The sequence below is a fragment of the Pieris napi genome, chromosome 24 (genome assembly GCF_905475465.1).
Source record: "Pieris napi chromosome 24, ilPieNapi1.2, whole genome shotgun sequence".
NCBI classification, from domain to species: Eukaryota; Metazoa; Arthropoda; class Insecta; order Lepidoptera; family Pieridae; genus Pieris; species Pieris napi.
This window is the reverse complement of record NC_062257.1, coordinates 607803-630041: the sequence shown is the minus strand read 5'-3', so window position 1 is coordinate 630041 and position 22239 is coordinate 607803. Positions and strand designations below refer to the sequence as shown.

The 22239-nt window shown below is 34.6% G+C and overlaps 1 protein-coding gene and 1 non-coding gene across 2 annotated transcripts; one reads left to right on the top strand and one right to left on the bottom strand.

Moving 5' to 3' along the window:
* Nucleotides 1-1154: 1154 nt before the first annotated feature.
* LOC125061840 lies at nucleotides 1155-21423 on the bottom strand. Its single transcript, XM_047667463.1, has 11 exons — nucleotides 21192-21423; nucleotides 19987-20112; nucleotides 14278-14340; nucleotides 14094-14178; nucleotides 11345-11528; nucleotides 9719-9940; nucleotides 9007-9156; nucleotides 8668-8739; nucleotides 6856-6981; nucleotides 1888-2048; nucleotides 1155-1161 (listed from the first exon to the last, which is right to left on the bottom strand). Exons 1-11 carry the CDS (start codon nucleotides 21292-21294, stop codon nucleotides 1155-1157), a joined length of 1299 nt encoding a protein of 432 aa, XP_047523419.1. The 5' UTR covers nucleotides 21295-21423.
* Nucleotides 15613-15731, top strand: LOC125061958. The gene has a single exon (XR_007119118.1). It is a non-coding gene; the product is annotated as a 5S ribosomal RNA (ribosomal RNA).
* Nucleotides 21424-22239: the final 816 nt, after the last annotated feature.

The following is a 22239-nucleotide window of genomic DNA, read 5'->3' as shown; positions in this document are numbered from 1 at the left end:
TCTGACGTCAAGGCAGAAAATAATACCATCCGTATCACCTCGACGTTCATCGTTCCACAATTGACCGTTTTTAGGCAGTTTTTGCTGCGCACATGTGGAACCAGCTGCCCACTGAAGTATTTCCGAACTAATTCAACTTAGGCTACTTCAAGAAAAGAGCGTACCAATGATTATAATGCCAGCAACGCATTCGAGAGCTCTCTGTGAGTCTCTGGTATTGAGTGTGGCCATGGGCGGTTTCACTTAAAATGAGCCTTCTGCCCGTTTGCCTCCTAGTACATAAAAAAATTGACTTAAATACATGATTTAAAAAACTCAAAAAAATAACAACCACTTATGCGAGTCTTATGCCGGCCATACACACTACGGTCTACCGGAGAGGTCCACCTGTGCCGGTATGCCTGCGCAGGTAGACCGGGATGTGTGTGGGAATAGACCTGTGCAGGTTTTTGAACCTGCGCAGGCGACCGGCGCAAGATCGAAAATCGATTCTTTCGAGTGACACCGTACGGTGTACCTGTGTACGCTCCGATACACCGGAACGTCCCCATACACGCTACCATTGTTCGGTTGACCTGCGCAGGCATACCTGCACAGATTACCTCTCCGGTAGACCGTAGTGTGTATGGCCGGCATTATACAGTGAAGGAAAACATCGTGAGGAAACTTTCAGTGATTTAGCCCTAAGTATGTCTGGCGGCGCGGTTTGTTAATATATAAACTCTCATTAAACTAAATAATTAATTGTTTATAATTGTGGACTGTATTTTCTTTATAATATGATTGCTCAATATTTGGACAAATGGGAAAAAAGAAAGAAAGGATGTCGGCACAGTACCTTCAACCTCGTGGCTTCTTCACGTGGCTAGATTCCTTTCTTTTACACCAATGAACCAAACACTTTCACAAAAGTATAATCAAACAATATAATATTAACAATAAACAGAGAATTTAAATAAAATTAAAAGTTTAAAAAAAAGCGATGCGAGCGTGCGGCGTACAAAACGAACCATATCGCGGGTCATCAAATTGTAACTAATTAATTAATCCTTGTTAATGCAGACTCATCGTCGTGCGCGCCATCTATAGCCCGTTCCGGAACTTGTACCTTCATAGGATTGGGACATAAAATAGGTGGGTGATGAGATGTTCGTCTAGGAACTATTAGGATATTGAGCAACCATTTTTATAAAAAATAATAGTTTAAAAAAACTAAAAAACACGCTTTTAAAGCACATCAAACTAAAAAGTTTTTAAGACAATTCACACCAATTGACCTAGTCCCATGCTAAGCTGGTGAAGCTTGTGTTATGGGAACTAGGCAACGGATATACATACATATTATAGATAGATATAAATACATATTTAAACACCCAAGACCTAAGAACAACACCAAATGCTCATCACATCGATGTTCGCCTCAGCCGGGGATCGAACCCGGGACCCATGGATTCGCAGTCAGGGGTACTAACCACTAGACCAATGAGTCGTCTAAAAGTGAAAAATAATTACTAATTTAGGCTGAAAATGGTAATGAACAAAAAATACTGGTATTATTGTGAAAAAGCGTGTTTTTTAGTTTTTTTTAACTATTACTTATTTTTTATTTTTTAGTTAAATTTTTTTTTCGGATTATTGCATTGTCATCGATCTTTGACAGGTGCGCAAAATTTGAATTAAATCTGTCCGTTTAAAGTGGGTCAAAATCGAGTCCGAAGGAGTCGGTTACATACATGAGAAGCTAATATAAAATGTGTAATAAGAATCCGGCGAAACCAATGTCCTGTATGTAAACACTGATATGTTTTAGATATAACTATGATATGGTACAACTCGAAATAAATTTAAACAAAGTTTATTAAAATTAAGTAAAATAATGGAAATAACTTCGTCGATATAAATTTCGCTCCACGATTATCGTATATTTGCATTTGATCTTGATATTTTTTCAGTTTTCTCGCCAAAATGTTTAGTGGTTTCTGCCCTAAGTACTTGAGTTGCGCCTCCGATAAGTATTGTAAATTATGTGGCGACATTGTCAGCATCACCTTTAAACATAAATATTATATTAATATTTTTTAATTAAAGTCAAATTTTAGTTGCAGTTATAAGACACATCTACTTACTCAACAGTCCCATGAAATTTAGTTTTTATCCACCCAAAAAACAAAATAAAAAAATATCTACTTACTAACAATTATTCTTATTTTAACTTTTAATTTTATTCTATTTACTATACACCCTTACACACGATTTTCATTACTCGCACTGCTAACTTTAATATTATTATTATTATTTTCTACTTAGTATTATTATTATTTTTTTCTTTGCTACTGAGGCGCAAACTAGCTGCTGTGGTCTCTGGTAGAATGAGCAGCGCTGTGGAACTTTCTGCTCCTTAGCATAATGCTGAGCCAGGGCCAATTACATGGCAAAAGGAAATTTTTAAGTTAAATTTTTAATTATTATTGTTTTTGATATGTCTTATTTTATTTTTTCTTTGCGTATTGTTATTTTGTGTGTTTATGTGTGTGTTTTCGTATGTTATAAATGTTATGTCTATCTCTAATAATGGGGTACGAATGGCTTCTGAACACACCTTACGCAGAGTTGGAGATGCTACTGATGTTAGAACGCGGCCACACGATGCGGTAACGGTGCGGTGCGGCGCCGGAGCGGTGCCGCAACGTCATCCTACATACAAATTACTATACCATGTCACACGACGAGTTGTGACCTGCGAGACGAGGCGAGGAGGGGTAAAATATATTGCTACACCGCAACGCCCGTGTGGCACCCTATAGCTTGAAGTAATTGCGGTGCGGCGCCGCACCGCACTGTTACCGCATCGTGTGGCCGCGCTCTTAGACATTACACTCACTCATGCACTCACGTATGTTGTGTTGTGTACCTAATGTTTTTTGTTAAAAAAATTTGGGAGAAGTAGTTGTACACAGTAAAAAAAAAAATTCTCTAAAATTAAAGTGTTGGCCTGGTGCGTGTGACTCTCATCTTTTGATAAATTAAAATCACTTAATGTAGAGAATATTGTCTTGCATACATTTCCTTACATCAAAGGTGCACCAAAGGAAAATAAAATTAGATATAAGTTAAATATGCTATTGCACAATTCATTAACTACTAACAATATACAATTAAATTGTGACTTAGGTACACTACCTAATTTAATGGATATAAATTGTATATTTAAAAATAAGTATGTATTGACAAAGGATAGGTTCCGCCTACCTAATTATTATTTACAACAGATAGCTACTATGCTATCTTACTTTTTATTTACAACTAAAGCTAAACATTTAGCTTTTCAGACAACTGCTTCTATTGAGCAGCTAGCTTTTGAGACAACTGCTTCTATTGAGCAGCTTAGCTTAAGAGAATGTAGTGATACTTGCAGTAGCACTTCATTAAGTATTAATAATTTAAATTAGATAGTGTGACAATAGAGGCAAACTCTAGCAATAATTTAGTACAACTCAGCTCAACACAAACATGTAATATTACTAACAACAACTGTTTAAACTTGATGCATCAAAACATGCAAGGTATGTTGGGCAAAGAATTAGAATTGGAGTTGTTTTTAAAATCAAGTAAAATTGATGTCCTATGCATTACCGAACATTGGCTTAGAGAATGCCAAATCATCTTTAACTTTGATCAGCACCAAGTTGCAAGTTCGTTTTGCAGATTGTCGGCGATTCATGGGGGCTCTTTGATTATTGTTAATAAAAATTTAAAGTATAAAGAGCGTAATGACATCGTGTGTCTGTCTGTAGAACACTCTTTGGAGGTAGCCTGTATAGAGATTGAGAATTGCATTATTTTAAGTGTTTATAGACCACCAAGTGCATCTTACGATTTTTTTGAAGCAAAGTTGGAGGAAATTTTGTGTAAAGTTAGTTTTAAGAACAATAAGTATATTATTGTATGTGGTGACTTCAATATAAATTTATTAGAAAATACCTCCATTAGTAAAAAATTCAATCTGTTATTAAAATCTTACAATCTTGTTAACTTGTTTCTTGAGCCCACTAGAATTACAAGCTCCACTGCTACATGTATAGATAATGTATTTACAGATGCAGAGGCAATGCAAACCTCAATTACAACTGATCTTAGCTCAGATCATTGTGGACAGTTAGTGGCGCTAAAATGTAAAGTGGTGAAACAAGTAAATAAGAGCAGTGTGTTTGTTCCAGTAAATAAAAAGCGAATGGTGAGATTTAGACATAATATAGGTAAACACCTACCTTTATTACCGGTAGGTACTACCGTTGATATACAATACAACAATCTAAGTGATTGTATTAATAAAGAGTTCAACACCATCTTTACCCCAAAGAAAGTCTCTCATTCGCAGTGTAAATCGTTTAGTGATTGGGCGACAGCGGGAATTTATAAAAGTAGACAACGGTTGTATGACCTTTACGCTGAAAAGTCATACAATCATAATGAAGAATTTATTCTTTATGTTCGAAATTATTCGAAATTATTTAAGAAAGTTTGTTACGCGGCCAAGTCCTTAAATATTAAAAACAAGATTAAAAATAGTAGCAATAAAACTAAAATGACTTGGAAGATAATTGATAGTGAAACTGGAAGAGTCAGGGATCGCAATCAAGACATCGAACTATGTGTCGATAACACTATAATCAAATCTAACGAAGAGATAGCGATTGTTTTTGATAAGTACTTTTCTGACATTCCAATTTCGACTACAAAGTCTCTTCAATCATCTCCCGCCCTCGCTGAATCGCTGCTCAAAGATAATGTAAACGAGTGCAAGGTCAGTTTTACATTCCGACCCATTGGTGCCGACGATATAGTGAGGATATTTAGAACCATAGATATTAAGAACACTACCGATCTTTGGGGTATTTCTGTAAAAATAATGAGTAGCATAATTGATGTAATTGCTCCCCATCTAGCTATAATTTTCAACAATTGTATTAAAAGTGGCGAGTTTCCCGATCTAATGAAACATAGTAAAGTCATTCCATTATTTAAAGCAGGTAGTATGTCCGACCCCAGTAACTTTAGACCAATTTCCGTACTACCTACTTGTAGTAAAATATTTGAAAAAATTATATTAAATCAACTGGTAAGTCATTTTAACGTAAACAAATTATTACATAATAATCAGTTCGGTTTTACCAAGGGTCGCTCGACAGCCGATGCCGGTGTTGAGTTATATAGATATATAATTAAGGCTTGGGAGGAGTCGCATGACGCTTTAGGTGTTTTCTGCGACTTATCCAAAGCATTTGATTGTGTCCAACACGAGACCTTAATCGGGAAACTCCGCCATTATGGCATCAAGAATACCGCACTGAATCTTCTGACTTCCTATTTACACGGAAGAACTCAGAAGGTTGAAGTGAATGGTAAGAGGTCCTCTGGGTCGGCAGTAGATATGGGGGTACCACAGGGCTCAATTCTTGGCCCTTTCCTCTTTCTTGTTTATATAAATGATCTACCTTTCATGGTAGAGAGAAAACATCAGATAGTTTTGTTTGCTGATGACACGTCCTTGATTTTTAAAATCAAACGACAAATAACAAATTTTGACGATGTGAACAATGCTCTGTCTTCGATTGTCCATTGGTTTAGTATGAATAACCTTCTACTTAATGCAAAAAAGACAAAATGCATTAAATTTTGTGCAAAAAATTCAAGGATTATGGATACTAGACCAATTATAAACGGTGAGGAATTGAATCTGGATGATACAACTGTATTTCTCGGAATCACCATGGATTCAAAACTTCAGTGGTCCCCTCATATTAACGGATTGGCGAAGAGACTTAGTTCTGCAGCCTACGCGGTTAAAAAAATTCGCTCTCTAACTGATGTCGATACAGCTAGACTTGTTTATTTTAGTTACTTTCATAGCTTAATGACTTATGGCTTATTATTATGGGGTCATGCTGCTGATGTCGAAACTATTTTCATCCTGCAGAAGAGGGCTATTCGTGCAATCTATAATTTAAAATGTAGGGAATCTCTTAGAGATAAATTCAAGGAAATTAATATACTTACCTTTCCCTCGCAATATATTTATGAAAATATTATGTATGTATACAAAAATAGTGATAAGTTTACTAGAATAGAACATACGCACAATGTTAATACACGGAACAAACGCAGGCTGCAATTTCCCCGTACTAGACTATCTAAAGTTAGTAATTCTTTTTTGGGGAAAGGGATACTCTTCTTTAATAAAATCCCAGAAGCTCTTTTATCACTGCCTTTCAATAAATTTAAGAAATGTATTAAAGAAAAGCTGTGTAAAAAGGCTTACTATAAAGTCAACGATTATCTAATTGATAAAAGGGCCTGGGACTAGTGCTAGACAGGCTACTTCTAATTAATTTGCGATATTTGTTATAAATAAGTGTTGTTTGATGATTTGCTGTTTTAAAAGAGTACCGAGAGTTTTTTACGCCGGCTTTTTCTCTCGGCCTACACCCTCTGTCTTCTTTGCCGATGAGTAGGGATGCCTTCAAATTTAATGACGTGGAATAAGTGATACATGTATCTTACGTTCCATAATAAACATATTTTATTTTATTTTTTTATTTATCCCTGAGGTCGTAGGTTCGATCTCCAGCTGTGCACCAATGGACTTTATATGTGCGCATTTAACGTTCGCTCGAACGATGAAGGAAAACATCGTGAGGAAACCGGCGTGCCTTAGACCCAAAAAGTCGACGGCTTGAGTCAGGCACAGGAGGCTGATCACCTACTTGCCTATTGGATTGAGAAATGACCATGAACAGATACAGAAATGAGGTCCAGATCTAAAAAGGTTGTAGCGCCACTGATTTATTTATTTACTTTAGAAGTAATTCCAGCCATAGATTTAGGATTGATAGAACTTAAATCTGGTCCAGTCACTTCAGCCATTAGAAGACCGAGCTGAGCTACGTCACTCGCGCTCCAGCTGTATGACTTGCCCAACACCTGGGAAATATATTTAAATACTTTATAAATTCTTAAAGAAAACTCGCTATGTCAATACAAGAATTTCAACATCTGGAAATGCAAATTTTTCATAAATATGTATAGAATAATGCATTTTTTAATTATTTTGCTGACTATTTACCTCTGTATAACGTAGAGAATATGGAATTATTTATCTAAATAATATTTATAAAGAAAGAAATTTACTATCGATATTGCTATACTTTTTTCCCACGTATTGTATTCGAACAGTGTTTGAATACTAATATTCATAAAATTAACGGAACGAAAAATATGATGCCTACAAAATTATATATGTATTTTAAAGACGTCAACATAACATTGCTATAATAATTTGGCAGGAGATATTTTTTATTGTTATGTTTTATAACAATTGCAAGCAGACAGAAGACTGTTCTGATATTAAGTGATACCGTTGATCATGAACAGGAATTTACAGAGTCGAGCAATACAGTGAGGAAATGCTGCCAGCGTTAAAGGTACACTGCCGCAGGGACTAAACTTTTAAATTTTGTTTTATTATTGAAGTGAAACTTCTTTATCAGGGTTGGAAAAAAATTTAGTGTAACATTTTTTCGTTACGCGTCACATTTTTCCGTTACGCGCCATGTTGCTTTTTGAAGTCAAACTTCTTTATCGGCGTTGGAATGAAAATAAGTAATTTAAAATAACGATAACAATAATAGTAAAAAAATTATTACAATTAATGAAATTTTGTAATAATCTTAGTAGTAATAAGGTAAAATGAAATAATTGTATTATATGTATTCATGACTATGATAATAAAAGCTTTTATCAAATTTTATGAAAAATAAGGTCATAAAGAAGTTTCACTTCTAACGTGTGTACACTAGTACACGCACATATTTTTGAAGTGAAACTTCTTTATCGGGGTTGGAAAAAAATTTAGTGTAACATTTTTGCATTACGCGTCACATTTTTCGGCGTTAAAATATGACATATTATAGTATGTTTTTGACTTTGAAGTTTGACAACGGATTACATTTTCGACTTGAAATTTGCTAATCGCAATTTGCAGCAATTAATTTGTAAATTGTATGCTAGGCAGTGTATCAAAATTTATATATCTACTAGCAAACTCGGCGAACTCCGTTTCGCCACCAGATGTCTTCGTTTTATGTAACATTTCGTTTGGTGATCCCGCTTTTCTGTTGAAATTTTTCCTGAATTTTCTTTACTATAAACCTCACGGAGCCCGAGACCTTTCCAACGAATGCAAAACCGTGGAAATCGGTTCGTGCGTTCTTGAATTATAGCGTCAGGAAGGAAAACCCGACTTATTTTTATATAGTAGATTTCTATAAATAATAATCAGCGTTACCAACCTTGGTTTTAGTCCCAGTGTGTATATTTCATTTTTAAGCGATTAGATCCACTAATACGATTTCTCCTTGCTGGCTTGACTTGCAAAATGAATGTTTTTTTTTATGTAATAGGAGGCAAACGGGCAGGAGGCTCACCTGATGTTAAGTGATACCGCCGCCCATGGACACTCACAATGCCAGTAGGCTCGCAAGTGCGTTGCCGGCCTTTCAAGAATTGGTACGAAGGTTTTAATATAAAATGAACAGGGAAAGCCAGGCATTTGTAACATAATAATTGCCAAGTAGATATAGTAGGTAGATAAGTTTATATCGTACTGACCTGAGTTCCACTCATAAAAGCAAGATAGAAGCGGCGTTGTAAAGGGTCACAGGCTTGTATATGATAGAACACCTAAAACGACATTGCTATTATATTTTGGCAGGAGTTAAAATTTTGTTTAGGATTTATCAAATTCTATATACCTTATATCTTTTAAATGACTTTATATAACATTTAAGAGCCTGTATATTCAATGATTTTGTTTTTTTTTAGAATATATTTTATCAATATGTATATATATTTGGAAAACCGCTTTTAAACATTTCTTTTGATGAAGTGTCACGAAGTTTTTTTCCAGGCTTTAAGGATTATCTAATGGTGAATAAAAGATTGAAATACCTGATGTGACAATTGCAGAAACGTGTTCACAGGTAATTGCCTCATAAACGTCATAGGGATACCACATAGTATATTATTCATTATATTTAAATATCTAGGCTCTGACCATTGCTTATTTATACTTATGTATTTGCTGGCAATCACACCGACCTGAATACAAAACAGAATCAGCCCCAGAAGTAGGGAAGGGGATGACGGGTCTGGGCGTTACTGCATACGATTTTTGCATTTTCTGAGAAGATTTACTATGGTAATATATATATTTTTTTTACCATAGGAAAGTAGAGATTTCAACGAACTGAAAGCACACCAACTTTTTGAAAAAATCTGAAATTTTGACGTCAGAATTTTCGATTGAAAATTAGGGTGTTTTTTCGATATTAATTCAAAATAAGGTTAAAAAATAAATATTTTTAATCAAATAAATTACAGTATATTTGGGACATAATAAGGTAAGTTTTCACCAAATTTCGTAGAAAAATTTTTTTTTTTGAAAAAGATATAAATAAAAAACCAAAAACTTGGCTTTTTGAATTTTTCATCTAAATTTTGAGGTTATGTGAAATAATTGCAAATACTAAAGTTGTAGATCTTTTTATGACCTACAACTTTGCCATTTAGTTTTCTTCGATAGGACTTTTAGTTTTGCCGGAAATCGAGATAAACCGTTTTTTACCCTTAAAATTTCCTAAAAAATTTTATCTACCATCACCTGATGTCTGTCCAGTTCCGCGTGTGTACCAATAAACGACAGTATTTTCGGATCGCTGAGATTCAATCGTGCTATCTCCTTCCCACTAATATATTTGAAAAGGGGTCTATATCTTTGTAACGTTTCGTAACTTATATCAATGGTTTTTCTTCTACCTTTGACAACATTCCACATGGCTGTTAATTTTTCTTTCGGTAATTTCATCATGGATATTGTTCTTGCCTGGAAGGCAACGTGTGGTGAAGGCATACATGGTGACGATATGGTACGACCCATTACTAAAAAAAACGTGTGTGTACTTATGTACACGCGTTAGAAGTTATAATTCTTTGGCGTAACAAGATAAAAATCTTTTCAAACATTTTATTCTACGTTTGTAGAAAAAACGACACTAACAATACCAAAACTACATGTTGACTATACTAGCTAACTTCAGGGTGTCGGTTTTCTGTGACGGTGTGAGCGCGCATCGTAAAAATTTACTCTCATAATTTTTCCCTAACGCGCCAAAAGCTGTATAACTTCAAAAATATTAAGAAAAAAGATACAATGCATAATCATTCATCAGGATGATGTGCCATATTTATTTATTTACCCATTGTTACCTTTTACAAAAACATACATATAAATAAGCAGGTTACATAAGTTATTAAGCACGGGCGGCCTTATCGCTAACAAACGATTTCTTCCAGGCAACCCTGATATGAAACAATAAAAAAACACCTACAGCGGGTAAAGTACAAGAAGTGCATAACTAATAAACAAAAAAAAACTCAAAATAACATATAACACTACCTATAACTAAAACAAAGTAAAATCTAAAGAAAACACAAAAAATAACAATAATATGTATAAACAATAATGTAAAAGCATATCCAAGGGTCAGTTGAGTCACAGTTAATATATATAAATTCTTATTCAATGTATTTTATTTATTTATAATTTCACGCCTTCTTCCCGAAGAGGTAGGCAAAGACAACAGATCTCCACTTGCTACGATCCTGATATACCTCTCTCACTTCATTCTCTTCCATGACATGCATGCTCGTTGGTTATGGATATGTCCCTTCTCTAGCAGTCTTGCCAGATCAGAGGATTTCCCACCTAGATTTAGGGGTTTCTCAACCGAGTTAGGGGCAGAATAGGGGGAAAGAATATTTTTTTTTTTTTAGGGGAAATTTCAAAAACACGCCAAATACAGTTTTTTTGCTATTGTATAACACGTTCCTGATTTTGGAACTAACTTGAAGTACGAGCACATCGTAAGAATAGGATAATAGGAATAGGATTTCATGCAAAATAAATAAATTGAAATTAAAATGCCACGTGTTTTTATGAAGAAATACATTTATAATTTGTATTAATGTTCGACACTTAATATTTTAATGACAATTAAATTCATTGAATTTCTAACGCATCTTCCTTTTTCCCTCCCTCTAAGTCTCGGAAATCTAAAGTTATAGATTTGTATAAATATGAACAAAACTTAAAAAATCGTTAGCTAAAGAAGTTTCACTTCTGACATGCGATCTTTGTATGCACGCACTTTTTTTTCTCTCTCTTCACTCTTTTTTATGTTTATAAAACCTTCTCTAGTTTAAATTACATATATAAAAAAACACTCACTGAACGAAGAACGTATTCGGATGACAATCGTTCAATGTCAACCAGATCTCCATTCAGTATAATAGCGAAAGCATTCACGGCTGTCTGCATATAATCTTTTGTTTCATTTAGCTTGCAATAACCACGATGTAGATATTCTGACATTGGTAGGTGAACTCCGCTCACATTGTATACCAGCTCGGCTCTTAAAATATATTAATACATGTTGTACATAGACATTTGTATTAGGCATAGACATAGACATAGACATAGACATAGACATAGACATAGACATAGACATAGACATAGACATAGACATAGACATAGACATAGACATAGACATAGACATAGACATAGACATAGACATAGACATAGACATATACATAGACATAGACATAGACATAGACATATACATAGACATAGACATAGACATAGACATAGACATAGACATAGACATAGACATAGACATAGACATAGACATAGACATAGACATAGACATAGACATAGACATAGACATAGACATAGACATAGACATAGACATAGACATAGACATAGACATAGACATAGACATAGACATAGACATAGACATAGACATAGACATAGACATAGACATAGACATAGACATAGACATAGACATAGACATAGACATAGACATAGACATAGACATAGACATAGACATAGACATAGACATAGACATAGACATAGACATAGACATAGACATAGACATAGACATAGACATAGACATAGACATAGACATAGACATAGACATAGACATAGACATAGACATAGACATAGACATAGACATAGACATAGACATAGACATAGACATAGACATAGACATAGACATAGACATAGACATAGACATAGACATAGACATAGACATAGACATAGACATAGACATAGACATAGACATAGACATAGACATAGACATAGACATAGACATAGACATAGACATAGACATAGACATAGACATAGACATAGACATAGACATAGACATAGACATAGACATAGACATAGACATAGACATAGACATAGACATAGACATAGACATAGACATAGACATAGACATAGACATAGACATAGACATAGACATAGACATAGACATAGACATAGACATAGACATAGACATAGACATAGACATAGACATAGACATAGACATAGACATAGACATAGACATAACATTTATGACTAACAAAAACACACACAAAATAACAATAATCAAAGAAAAAAATATGAGAGATATAAAAAAATATCCCTTTTCCCATTCGTTTCGTTTCAAGTGTGTAATGCGTGTGTGCTGTGGCTGTAATTGGCTCTGGCTCAGCATTATGCTGAGGAGCAGAATGTTCCACAGCGCTGCTCATTCTGCCAGAGACCAAACAGCAGCTGTTTGCGCCTCAGTCGCAAAAAAAAGAAAGAAAAGGAATGTAATTATACTTAGTAGAAAATAATAATAATATTAGTAAAAGTTAGCAGTGTAAGTAATGTAAAAAAAGGGTGCGTATACTTATGTACGCGCTTTGATTATTTAATTATAATTAAATAATCAAAGATTGGAAAAGGAGTCATTATAGTCAATAAAGCTCAGTTTATATTTGAAAATATTTATTATTATTTTCTAATATTAATTAATATTGATATTAGTTAGTAGTAGTGAGTAGATTTATTTCTAATATTATTAAATTGAATATTTAAATCACTTCTGATTATAATTCAGACGCACATATAAAATTCGCACTTACATAATGAAAACAAAATGAAAACACGTGTTTTAAATGTAGAAACTCACAGCATCTGGATAAATATTATAAATATAAATACACAGTGAAGAGGCGGTGTGCGTGCCAACATGCGCCACTAACTTCATACTGATAATTTTGTGTAACGGTGCGCTCGCATCGTAAAATTTCACTCTCATCAATTTTTCACAACGCGCCTATAGAAGTATAACTTCAAAAATAAAATTAAAAGTTAAAAATAAAAATAATTGTTAAGAAGTAGATAAATAATTTTTTTGATGGGCGGATAAAGACTAGATTTCGTGGGATTTTTGTAGAGTCAGTAGATTCTTTATTCTTTTTCTTTATTCTTTTTTAATGGCTATACTCCATCGGTTTAGGAAACCGTCAAGCTTTTTAAACTAAGAAAGCTTGAGTGAGAAAAATGTACATATGTCAAAAGGCGTAAGTGAGATTTATATATATTTATAAGTAAACGGCGTGTTAGGAGTGAAGAGTTGCTTCATCTAGGAAAAGATAGGCACCAAAAGAAGAAGAGAATTGTAAGTGTACATACATATATACATATATTATACATATACATGATACATTTTTTAGATACATTGCCGCAAATTACGACGTACTGCCCTGCGATTCTGTAACTCACTTTTCGAACTCACACAGCGGTTTTCGCATCGGCGGTCGCTCTCAATCAGTCGTGAAGCAGTCATTTTGCGAAAACCGCTGTGTGAGTTCGAAAAGTGAGTTACAGAATCGCAGGGCTGTACTATACAATTTCAAGTGTGAAAGAGAAATTTTAATTCTAAGGTTCCAATCGTTGAGTTTTGGCCAGGATAGAGATGATTTTACACCTAAATTATTTCGTCTAAAACATCAAAGGACAACAACTGTTTTGTTTCATTTCATTTCGACTCCTCATTTGGTGATGATGGACCAGTATGAGCGCATCTCTAAGGGACAGCTAGACTTATATATTTGACTTATACATTTATTAATATTTCATACATGTCTAAGGAAATGGAAAATAATACCGAAACAATTTTCCGCATGGAAAATGTATGTACTGGGCTGTTGCATTCTTATTCAGTCCCAACCTCGTCTTTTCTTCTAGTCTTCCTGTACAATTTCAGTATTGTTAATGTGCTTTTTTCAAAAATAATCAGTGGCCTTCTTTTAAGTCAGCTGGCGCCATCTAGTATGAGAGTATTGAATTACCTTCAATTGAAGCGTTTCCAAACAGCGCGACATTGATATCCTCTTCAAACTTTAGGTAAGGATCTGAAATGTTCACGTTCAACGCAATCTTTAGGAAATATAGAGGGCGCTAATTTTAATGAACACTAGATTAAATAGCAATTTATATACTACTAGCAGATCGGCCAAGCGTTGCTGTGGCTAAGGTTTTTGTTATAATAGTAAACTATTCAAGGGAAACGATGGGAGAACACCAGTCATGGGGATCACCATGCTTTTTTGGTGGTAATGTCGTTAAATTGTAGCTTATGTGAAACGTTGGTACTTTCAACACAGCGCCATCTGTTAGAATTGTGACTATCAAATAATTTGCAATAAAATAATATTGCGTGTATAAATTGAGATGTAAGCTATCCTATCTTTTAAGTTAGATCAAACTGCACACGGTGTGCAAATTTGATTGAAATCGGTTCGGTAGTTTAGGAGTCCATCGCGGACAAACAACGTGACACGTAATCTACTACATATATAAAAATAAGTCGGGTTTTCCTTCCTGACGCTATAACTCCAGAACGCACGAACCGATTTCTACGGGTTTACATTCGTTGGAAAGGTCTCGGGCTCCGGGCTCCGGAAAATTCAGGAAAAATTTCAACAGAAAAGCGGGATCACTTAACGAAATGTTACATAAAACGAAGCCATCTGGTGGCGAAACGGAGTTCGCCGAGTTTGCTAGTTTATATATTATATTAAGATTAAAGTAATTTTATTGTCTTTGCAAACGCTTTTCCCCTTCCTCGCTCAGTTAATTTAAAGTTCGATTTTTGGGAAAACAGTAATTTTCTTGGCACAGAAAGCCTTTCGAAAGCTTTTGAGATCTTAAACATTATGAAAGAAATACATTTACATGTAATTCATTTTTTTATGTAACTAGAAACGAAGCAAACGGGCCGGAAGCTAACCTTATGTTAAGTGATAAAGTCGCCCATAGACACATTGCCACATACAAGTGCGTTGCCGGCCTTTTATGAATTCGTTAGCTCTTTTCTCGAGCTCTTATAATTGTGGATAATTTAACTGCAGAATCTATCTATATGTGTAAATAAAAATGAATAACAAAATATGTTGCTAAGCGGTAAACTGGAAAACGGTTGTACTTCACACCTGGACACTTCGAGTATTTTTTAATTCTTTCATCTCTGATGAAGGTTTATATTTCCATAAAAGCCTAAAAGCCAGTTTTGGAACGAATTTCCTTATCGCGCGTTGCGAAACGGGGCTAGACGGAAAAAATTAGACGATGTAACGATACTTTCTGCTATAGTTGTTATATTTTATATTTTCGATGTATCTATCGCCAACGTCCATACCACGTTGAATACACCGGTTCTCGTCCGATCACCGAAGTTAAGCAACGTCGGGCGAGGTCAGTACTTGGATGGGTGACCGCCTGGGAACACCTCGTGATGTTGGCTTTTTTTTCGTAGCGATAAGAAATTAAAATTATTTTCGTAATCACTAAACTAAATTAGTCGTAGTAAACGTACACAAGAATCCCTGTACAATAATTGCCGGGTCCCTAGTTTCCTTTGCAAAATATCTTTAGAAAATATTCACTTATAATAAATAAAAAATAATGTATCAGGAAAATTTCATGAAATTCTGCGAATTCAAAAATTAGGGAACTAATATCACAACGAATACAGCTTATACAAGGAGATGAACCAGATGAAACTGAATTAAAACATCTGAACGACGAAATATGCTTATTAATTGTGCCGCTTAATTTATATTTAGGTTATTTTATATTTTAATCGCTGCGTAGCACAACGAAATTATACTTCTTCCTCTTTTAGATTCATGGTCTCTTAAAACTAAATATTGGTGTCGAGAAAATCTATCATATTGTTATGATACCAATTAAAATATAAATTAATCGAAAGGAACTTCGTTCCATTCGGGTGTCCTTTGACACCTCTCAAGTTTTTTTTTATTCCAGAAAAGCGAACAGTCTCTATGGGGGGTCAGAGACAGGTAGAAGGAGACCTGGCCGCGGACGCACGTCCTGGTTAAAAAACTTAAGACAATGGTTCGGTCGAAGCAGCAAGTCATTGTTTAGAAGCGCGGCATCCAAAATAAAACTAGCCATGATGATCGCCAACCTACGCAAGGTGATATGAAGAAGATTGACCCCCATAAATTGTATGAAACTTGAATGACTTTTTTCTCACTAATATAACACTTACAGGATAATATGAGTGCACTAAAATCGAGTTAAATAATCTATCAAGCACATATGGTATTTTTTATGAACAATTATTTTGTTTAAAAAAAAATCTAAAACAAAATAACAAAAAAAAAATAAAAAAAATGAAAATGAATGATTGAAAAAAAACAATAATATAATAAAAAAATATATAGTGGCGCCATAACTCTAAGGTGAGGAAAAAAATATACTAAAATAAATGTATATACATATAGATATACAAATACACAGTCGTTTTTTAGTTTTTTACAAATTATAATTAAACGACAGTACTTAGAATGCTAATATTAACTAGGAATCAGCCCAGGTTATAACTTTATATAATAAGAGAAAAAGTATTCTGGTACGATAAATTTTTCGACCAATTTCTCTGCCACATACATGGATCCATAAACACAGACTGACGGACGTCCAAGAATGACTGATTTTAATGTTATTATTTACTATGTTAAATGTGAATGACCGCTATGAGGCGTGCACTTTTGGATTTTCCAAACTTGACTGATTAGTGTTTCCACGCGTCACATGAGATAATAATAGAAATCAAAGGCCCAACTGGTTTCGTATTTATCATATTAGATAACGTCATATTTCGCACTTTCTTTCGCCTAAATAGCATTTACATACACAAATGTTACGTTTGTTTGTTAAATTCTTACTTTTAAAGTTTTATTTATTTCGTTTTAAAGTTTTAGTTAATCCTACAGCTAACATAAACTATATAACAAAAAACAATTATACTAAAAACATAGCCAATTTATGTATTCGTTCAATTTATTTCAGAAACATCCCCTTGTAGTCTAGTCGACAAGTTGAAAATGGTACAAAATAGAGATACTGCTCTTAAAATTATGTGCGCTACCTCATTGGATCCGGAATGACATCTAGAAAAATGTGCTAAAAGCGTGTTAAAGAGTTAAAGTGTGTAAAGAGTTCCGGGAGCTAAGAGTTTTTTATTGGAAATTTCCTCTTCTTTCCGAATCTTTTTGAAATTTCTTAAATATTAATAGTTTGTTAAATATTGGCCAAAAACGAAATGCCATTTTTTTTTCATCTTTAATTGTTTATAACTTTTGCAATTTTTTATGTGCTTATACACGCTTTTGGCACATTTTTCTAGACGTCATTCCGGATCCAATGAGCTATCGCACATAATTTTAAGAGCAGTATCTCTATTTTGTACCATTTTCAACTTGTCGACTAGACTATTGATGGCAGGAAGTTTTCCACAGTCCGTTTGACAAGGCACTTTCTTATGCGAACTAGCGATCTGTGGAATCGACTGCCGGTGGGGGTCTTCCCTGATACGACCACTAACTATTCAAAGAGTGTACTCCTCCCTCAAAGGCCGGCAACGCACTCACTGAATGTGCTGTGATGACTGACCTTTACGGGCGTCCCGTAAGCTCGTTTACCCCCTTATAATATAAAAAATAATAATACAGTATATACAAAAAAGTTCAAATATTTACGAAAGGAAAAATCAATAAAATAAAATCATTAAATACATTTAACTACCTAATTCAGCTGTGCTGTGTGATGGTGTGCGTATTGGCAAATACATACGTTGTTGACACACACATACATATTTACATTGTCCTCGCCGAGTCTAATCACTGACAGGACTGAAGGCCCCTGTGGCTGTTTTATGTTTGAATGGAATCTCGCTGATGATCTGAAGGGCTTTGACATCAGCAGCTCAGTACCAGCAGGGCGCAGCTGCCCAGAGGTAAGAATAGTACTCCATGTGGGGCCATTGTGTTTAGGGTTAAATTGGACTAGATTTAGTCTACCCCAGTCCGAGACTCCACGTAACAGAAATTCGACGTAAATGCACGAAATCCGCGCGGACGCCAAACTAATTTAAGTAATAATAAAAATATATTGTGCAACATAAATAAGATGCCATCATTACTACTACATGTCACCAGAATTGGGCAAAAGTTTCATCAGAGTCCCTGGCCTTTTACGCAACGTAATCTCTCGTTAACATGGAATACCGTATAAAAACAGTTAATACAACACAATTATTTATTTATTTATTTATAAAAGCTTGCCAACGCTTGGCACATTAATACGTTGACAGAAGAAAAATAAAAACTTAAAACTAAAACTTTAGAGGTGTCAAGGGACACCCGGATGGAAAGAAATTCCTTTCGATTAATTTATATGTTAATTGGTATCATAACAGTATGATAGATTTTCTCGACACCAACCTCGTTTTTTTTTTTACGACGAAAAAAAAAGCCAACATCACGAGGTGTTCCCAGGCGGTCACCCATCCAAGTACTGACCTCGCCCGACGTTGCTTAACTTCGGTAATCGGACGAGAACCGGTGTATTACAATAGCAAATTATAGCAAAAAAGTGTCGTGACAACTTTTCGTAAGAATTTTTCCGTCTAGCCCCCTTTCACAACGCGCGATAAGGAACTTCGTTCCAAAAATAAAATACAGTTTTCAATGTGTCAAGCACTTACTGGCAAACATTGCATACAAGAAGTAATAAAATTAATTAATCAAAACAATAATACAATTTAAACAAACACTAAACGAAAATCGCTCTCAAAGTCTGAGGTGAGCAACTATGGATGTCCAGATCCAGCTCGTTTAACAGAATGCTCAATCTGGACATCGGTGAATTTCGGCCTAAACGCGTTCTCCGGAAAGGAGGGATAAATGGAATGATGGGATGTCTGGGATATCTACTTCGTAAAGTTGGGGCAATCTAGCTGATTGTTTAGTATCTTGGCAAACGATATATCATTTAATTTTCTGCGATTCTCCAGTGACAACATCTTGAAGTGCGCTAGCCTTGTATCGTATGTAGGCAACTTTTTTTTCGAGATGCTGGAGAAAAGCAGATGCCATAGAAATCTTTTTTGTACACGCTCCAATCGTAACATATGAGTTGCATAATGCGGCCTCCATATGACTGTACCATAATCTAATATGCTCCGCACGAGACTATTGTATAGCATATTTTTTGTTTTGGTGCCTCGGAATTCTTTTGTGTTCCTCAGGACAAAACCAAGTATCTTAGAGGCTATACAAAGGAAGTATATAGTATAAGATCCCGCTATACAACGACCTTCACCGAGATGCTTATTTAATGAAACTTATTATATATTTAATTTAATATATCAATAAATATAATCCATATAGGTTGCCTAGCAATTTTCAGTCCAGAGTATGTTTTATTAATTTAAAAAAAAAAAAATTTATAATTATAATAATTTATTTATTGATATAATAATTTATAATAATTTAATATATCAATAAATATACCCATATGGATTATATTTATTGATATATTAAATTAAATATAAAATAAGTTTCATTAAATAAGCATCTCGGTGAAGGTCGTTGTATAGCGGGATCTTAGACCAATAGTGGTTCGCAAATATCCGTCGCACCAATGGTTTAAATAACAGTATAAACTGAAAGTAAACATCAGCAGCCTACCTATTTCAAAGCTACTTTCCGTTGTTATAGTTGTTCGTGAAGGTTGTGCAGGTGTTGTGTATTTCATTTTGAAGTAACCTTTCATCGCCAGCTTGTTGACGCCTTCGTAATGTTTACACGTAAATTCTGAAAGCAAGAATGATATCACAATTCGTTGAGAGCAGTATTTATTTTAATTTAATGATGAATTGAACACCAAAAACCAATAAGGGTTAAAAGAGGAGTACCAATTAAAAGGTCGGCAACGCGCGTGCTTTCTGGCAATGTGTCCATATCACTTAACATCCGGTGAGCTGACCGTCAGCTCCTTGTTATATATTTAAAAAAAAGCAGATACACTAGCCATGGTCTGTGGTCGCTTTATATGCTCCATGCACTCGTTTGCGCGTATCATTAAAAAAACAAGGCTCAAGAACACAGATTGAACAATATACATACACAAGTGTTTAAGTGTCAGATGAGATGGACCAGGGATGCCCAAAGAAGCTAGCCATTTTAGCTATTTTAGCTCTTTTAACTGTAGGTACAACAATAGGTAGGTAGGTACATTATCTATGTCTAAGATACATCAATAAAACAAAAATATCCAATTCAAATTTTTTACACGCTTTATGTTAGCTTCACCTGTATGTATGTATGTATGTAACCGACTCCATCGAACTCGATTTTGACCCACTTTTAACGGACAGATTTAATTCAAACTTTGCGCACCTGTCAAAGATCGATGACAATGCAATAATCCGAAAAAAAATGAAAAAAATAAACTAAAAAATAAAAAATAAATAATAGTTAAAAAAACTAAAAAACACGCCTTTAAAGCACATCAAAATAAAAGTGAAAAATAATTCCTAATTTAGGCTGAAAATGGTAATGAACAAAAAATACTGGTATTATTGTGAAAAAGCGTGGGGCGCTCTGTGCCATATTTTTCGTCTATCGAACAATTTTAGTTTGATGTGCTTTGAAAGCGTGTTTTTTTAGTTTTTTTTAACTATTATTTATTAATATATCAATCCAAAAATCTTGACGAAATTTAGCGATATAGATTCGTTCAAATGACCACACCTATGCAAGGCTATAACGTTCGAAGGAAAATTGCGAAGTCTAGAGTTCACATCCCAGATAAATTGGTTACATTATTATGAAATTGGTGTTTCTACCTGCTTTTAGGCAAAAAAATTAATGTTTAAATTAAAAGAACTCACGTTTTCGATCATCTTCGCCGGATGTCGCAATAGTATAACGGTGATTCTTATATGCTGATATATGTGCAATCATATACCAGATTATTACATAATGTAAGTCCATTTTGATAGTCAAAAATCTATGCGGCCACGATTGATTTCATAGCCATAAAACTGTATCAGGCTCTTTATAACCAAATTTCTGTGACTTAATAATATCTAAAATATAAAATTCTCGTGTCACAGTTTTCTTTGCCATACTCCTCCGAAACGGCTTGACCGATTTTGATGTCATTTTTTGTGCTTATCCGGTATCTATGAGAATCGGCCAACATCTATTTTTCATCCCCCTAAATGTTAGGGGTAGTCCACCCCTAAATTTTATTTTTATTTTTTAAACAAAATTTTTAATTTCTATTTTTTTTATGATACAACATTAAAAAATACATACAACCCTAAATTTTCACCCCTTTACGATCAACCCCTATTTTTTTATTGTAGTAGATAGTAATTTTTATTTAACTAAAAAAAACGCTTACTAGAAATAATATACATGGCAGAACAACGTTTGCCGGGTCAGCTAGTTTATTTAATAAGATTGAGTACGTGATTTGGACAAAACGAGTGACATTATGGAATAGACGAAGGGCGGGGCGACCCCAAATGCGATGGGAGGATTTCCAAAACTGCTGGCCCATACTCCAAGCTTGCTTTAGAGAGAAATGGCATTCCTGTGAAGGGCATTCCTAATAAAATTATAACTTATTTAATATATTTTATAATAAGTAACGAGAGCAGTGTTGGCCTAGTGGCGTCAGCGTGCGACTCTCATAGCTGAGGTCGTAGGTTCGATCCCCCGCTGTGCACCAATGGACTTTCTTTCTACGTGCGCATTTAACATTTGCTCGAACGGTGAAGGAAAACATCGTGAGGAAACCGACATACCCAAAAAGTCGACTGCTTCTAGCATTTGAGATCTGGTGGTTTTGCAAGACTGTGACTACTCCTTCAAAAGCCCGCAGTGTCGAGATTCGTAAAGAATCAAACACAAAGCGTCGACGAAGAATTT

Coding starts and splice junctions, on each gene's coding strand:
- LOC125061840 (XM_047667463.1), bottom strand. CDS start 21,294: ATGGACTTACATTATGTAATAATCTGGTATATGATTGCACATATATCA. Junction 20,113..21,191: donor CGGCGAAGATGATCGAAAAC/GTGAGTTCTTTT, acceptor TCTTGCTTTCAG/AATTTACGTGTAAACATTAC. Junction 2,049..6,855: donor TGGCTGGAATTACTTCTAAA/GTAAATAAATAA, acceptor TTATGTTTAAAG/GTGATGCTGACAATGTCGCC.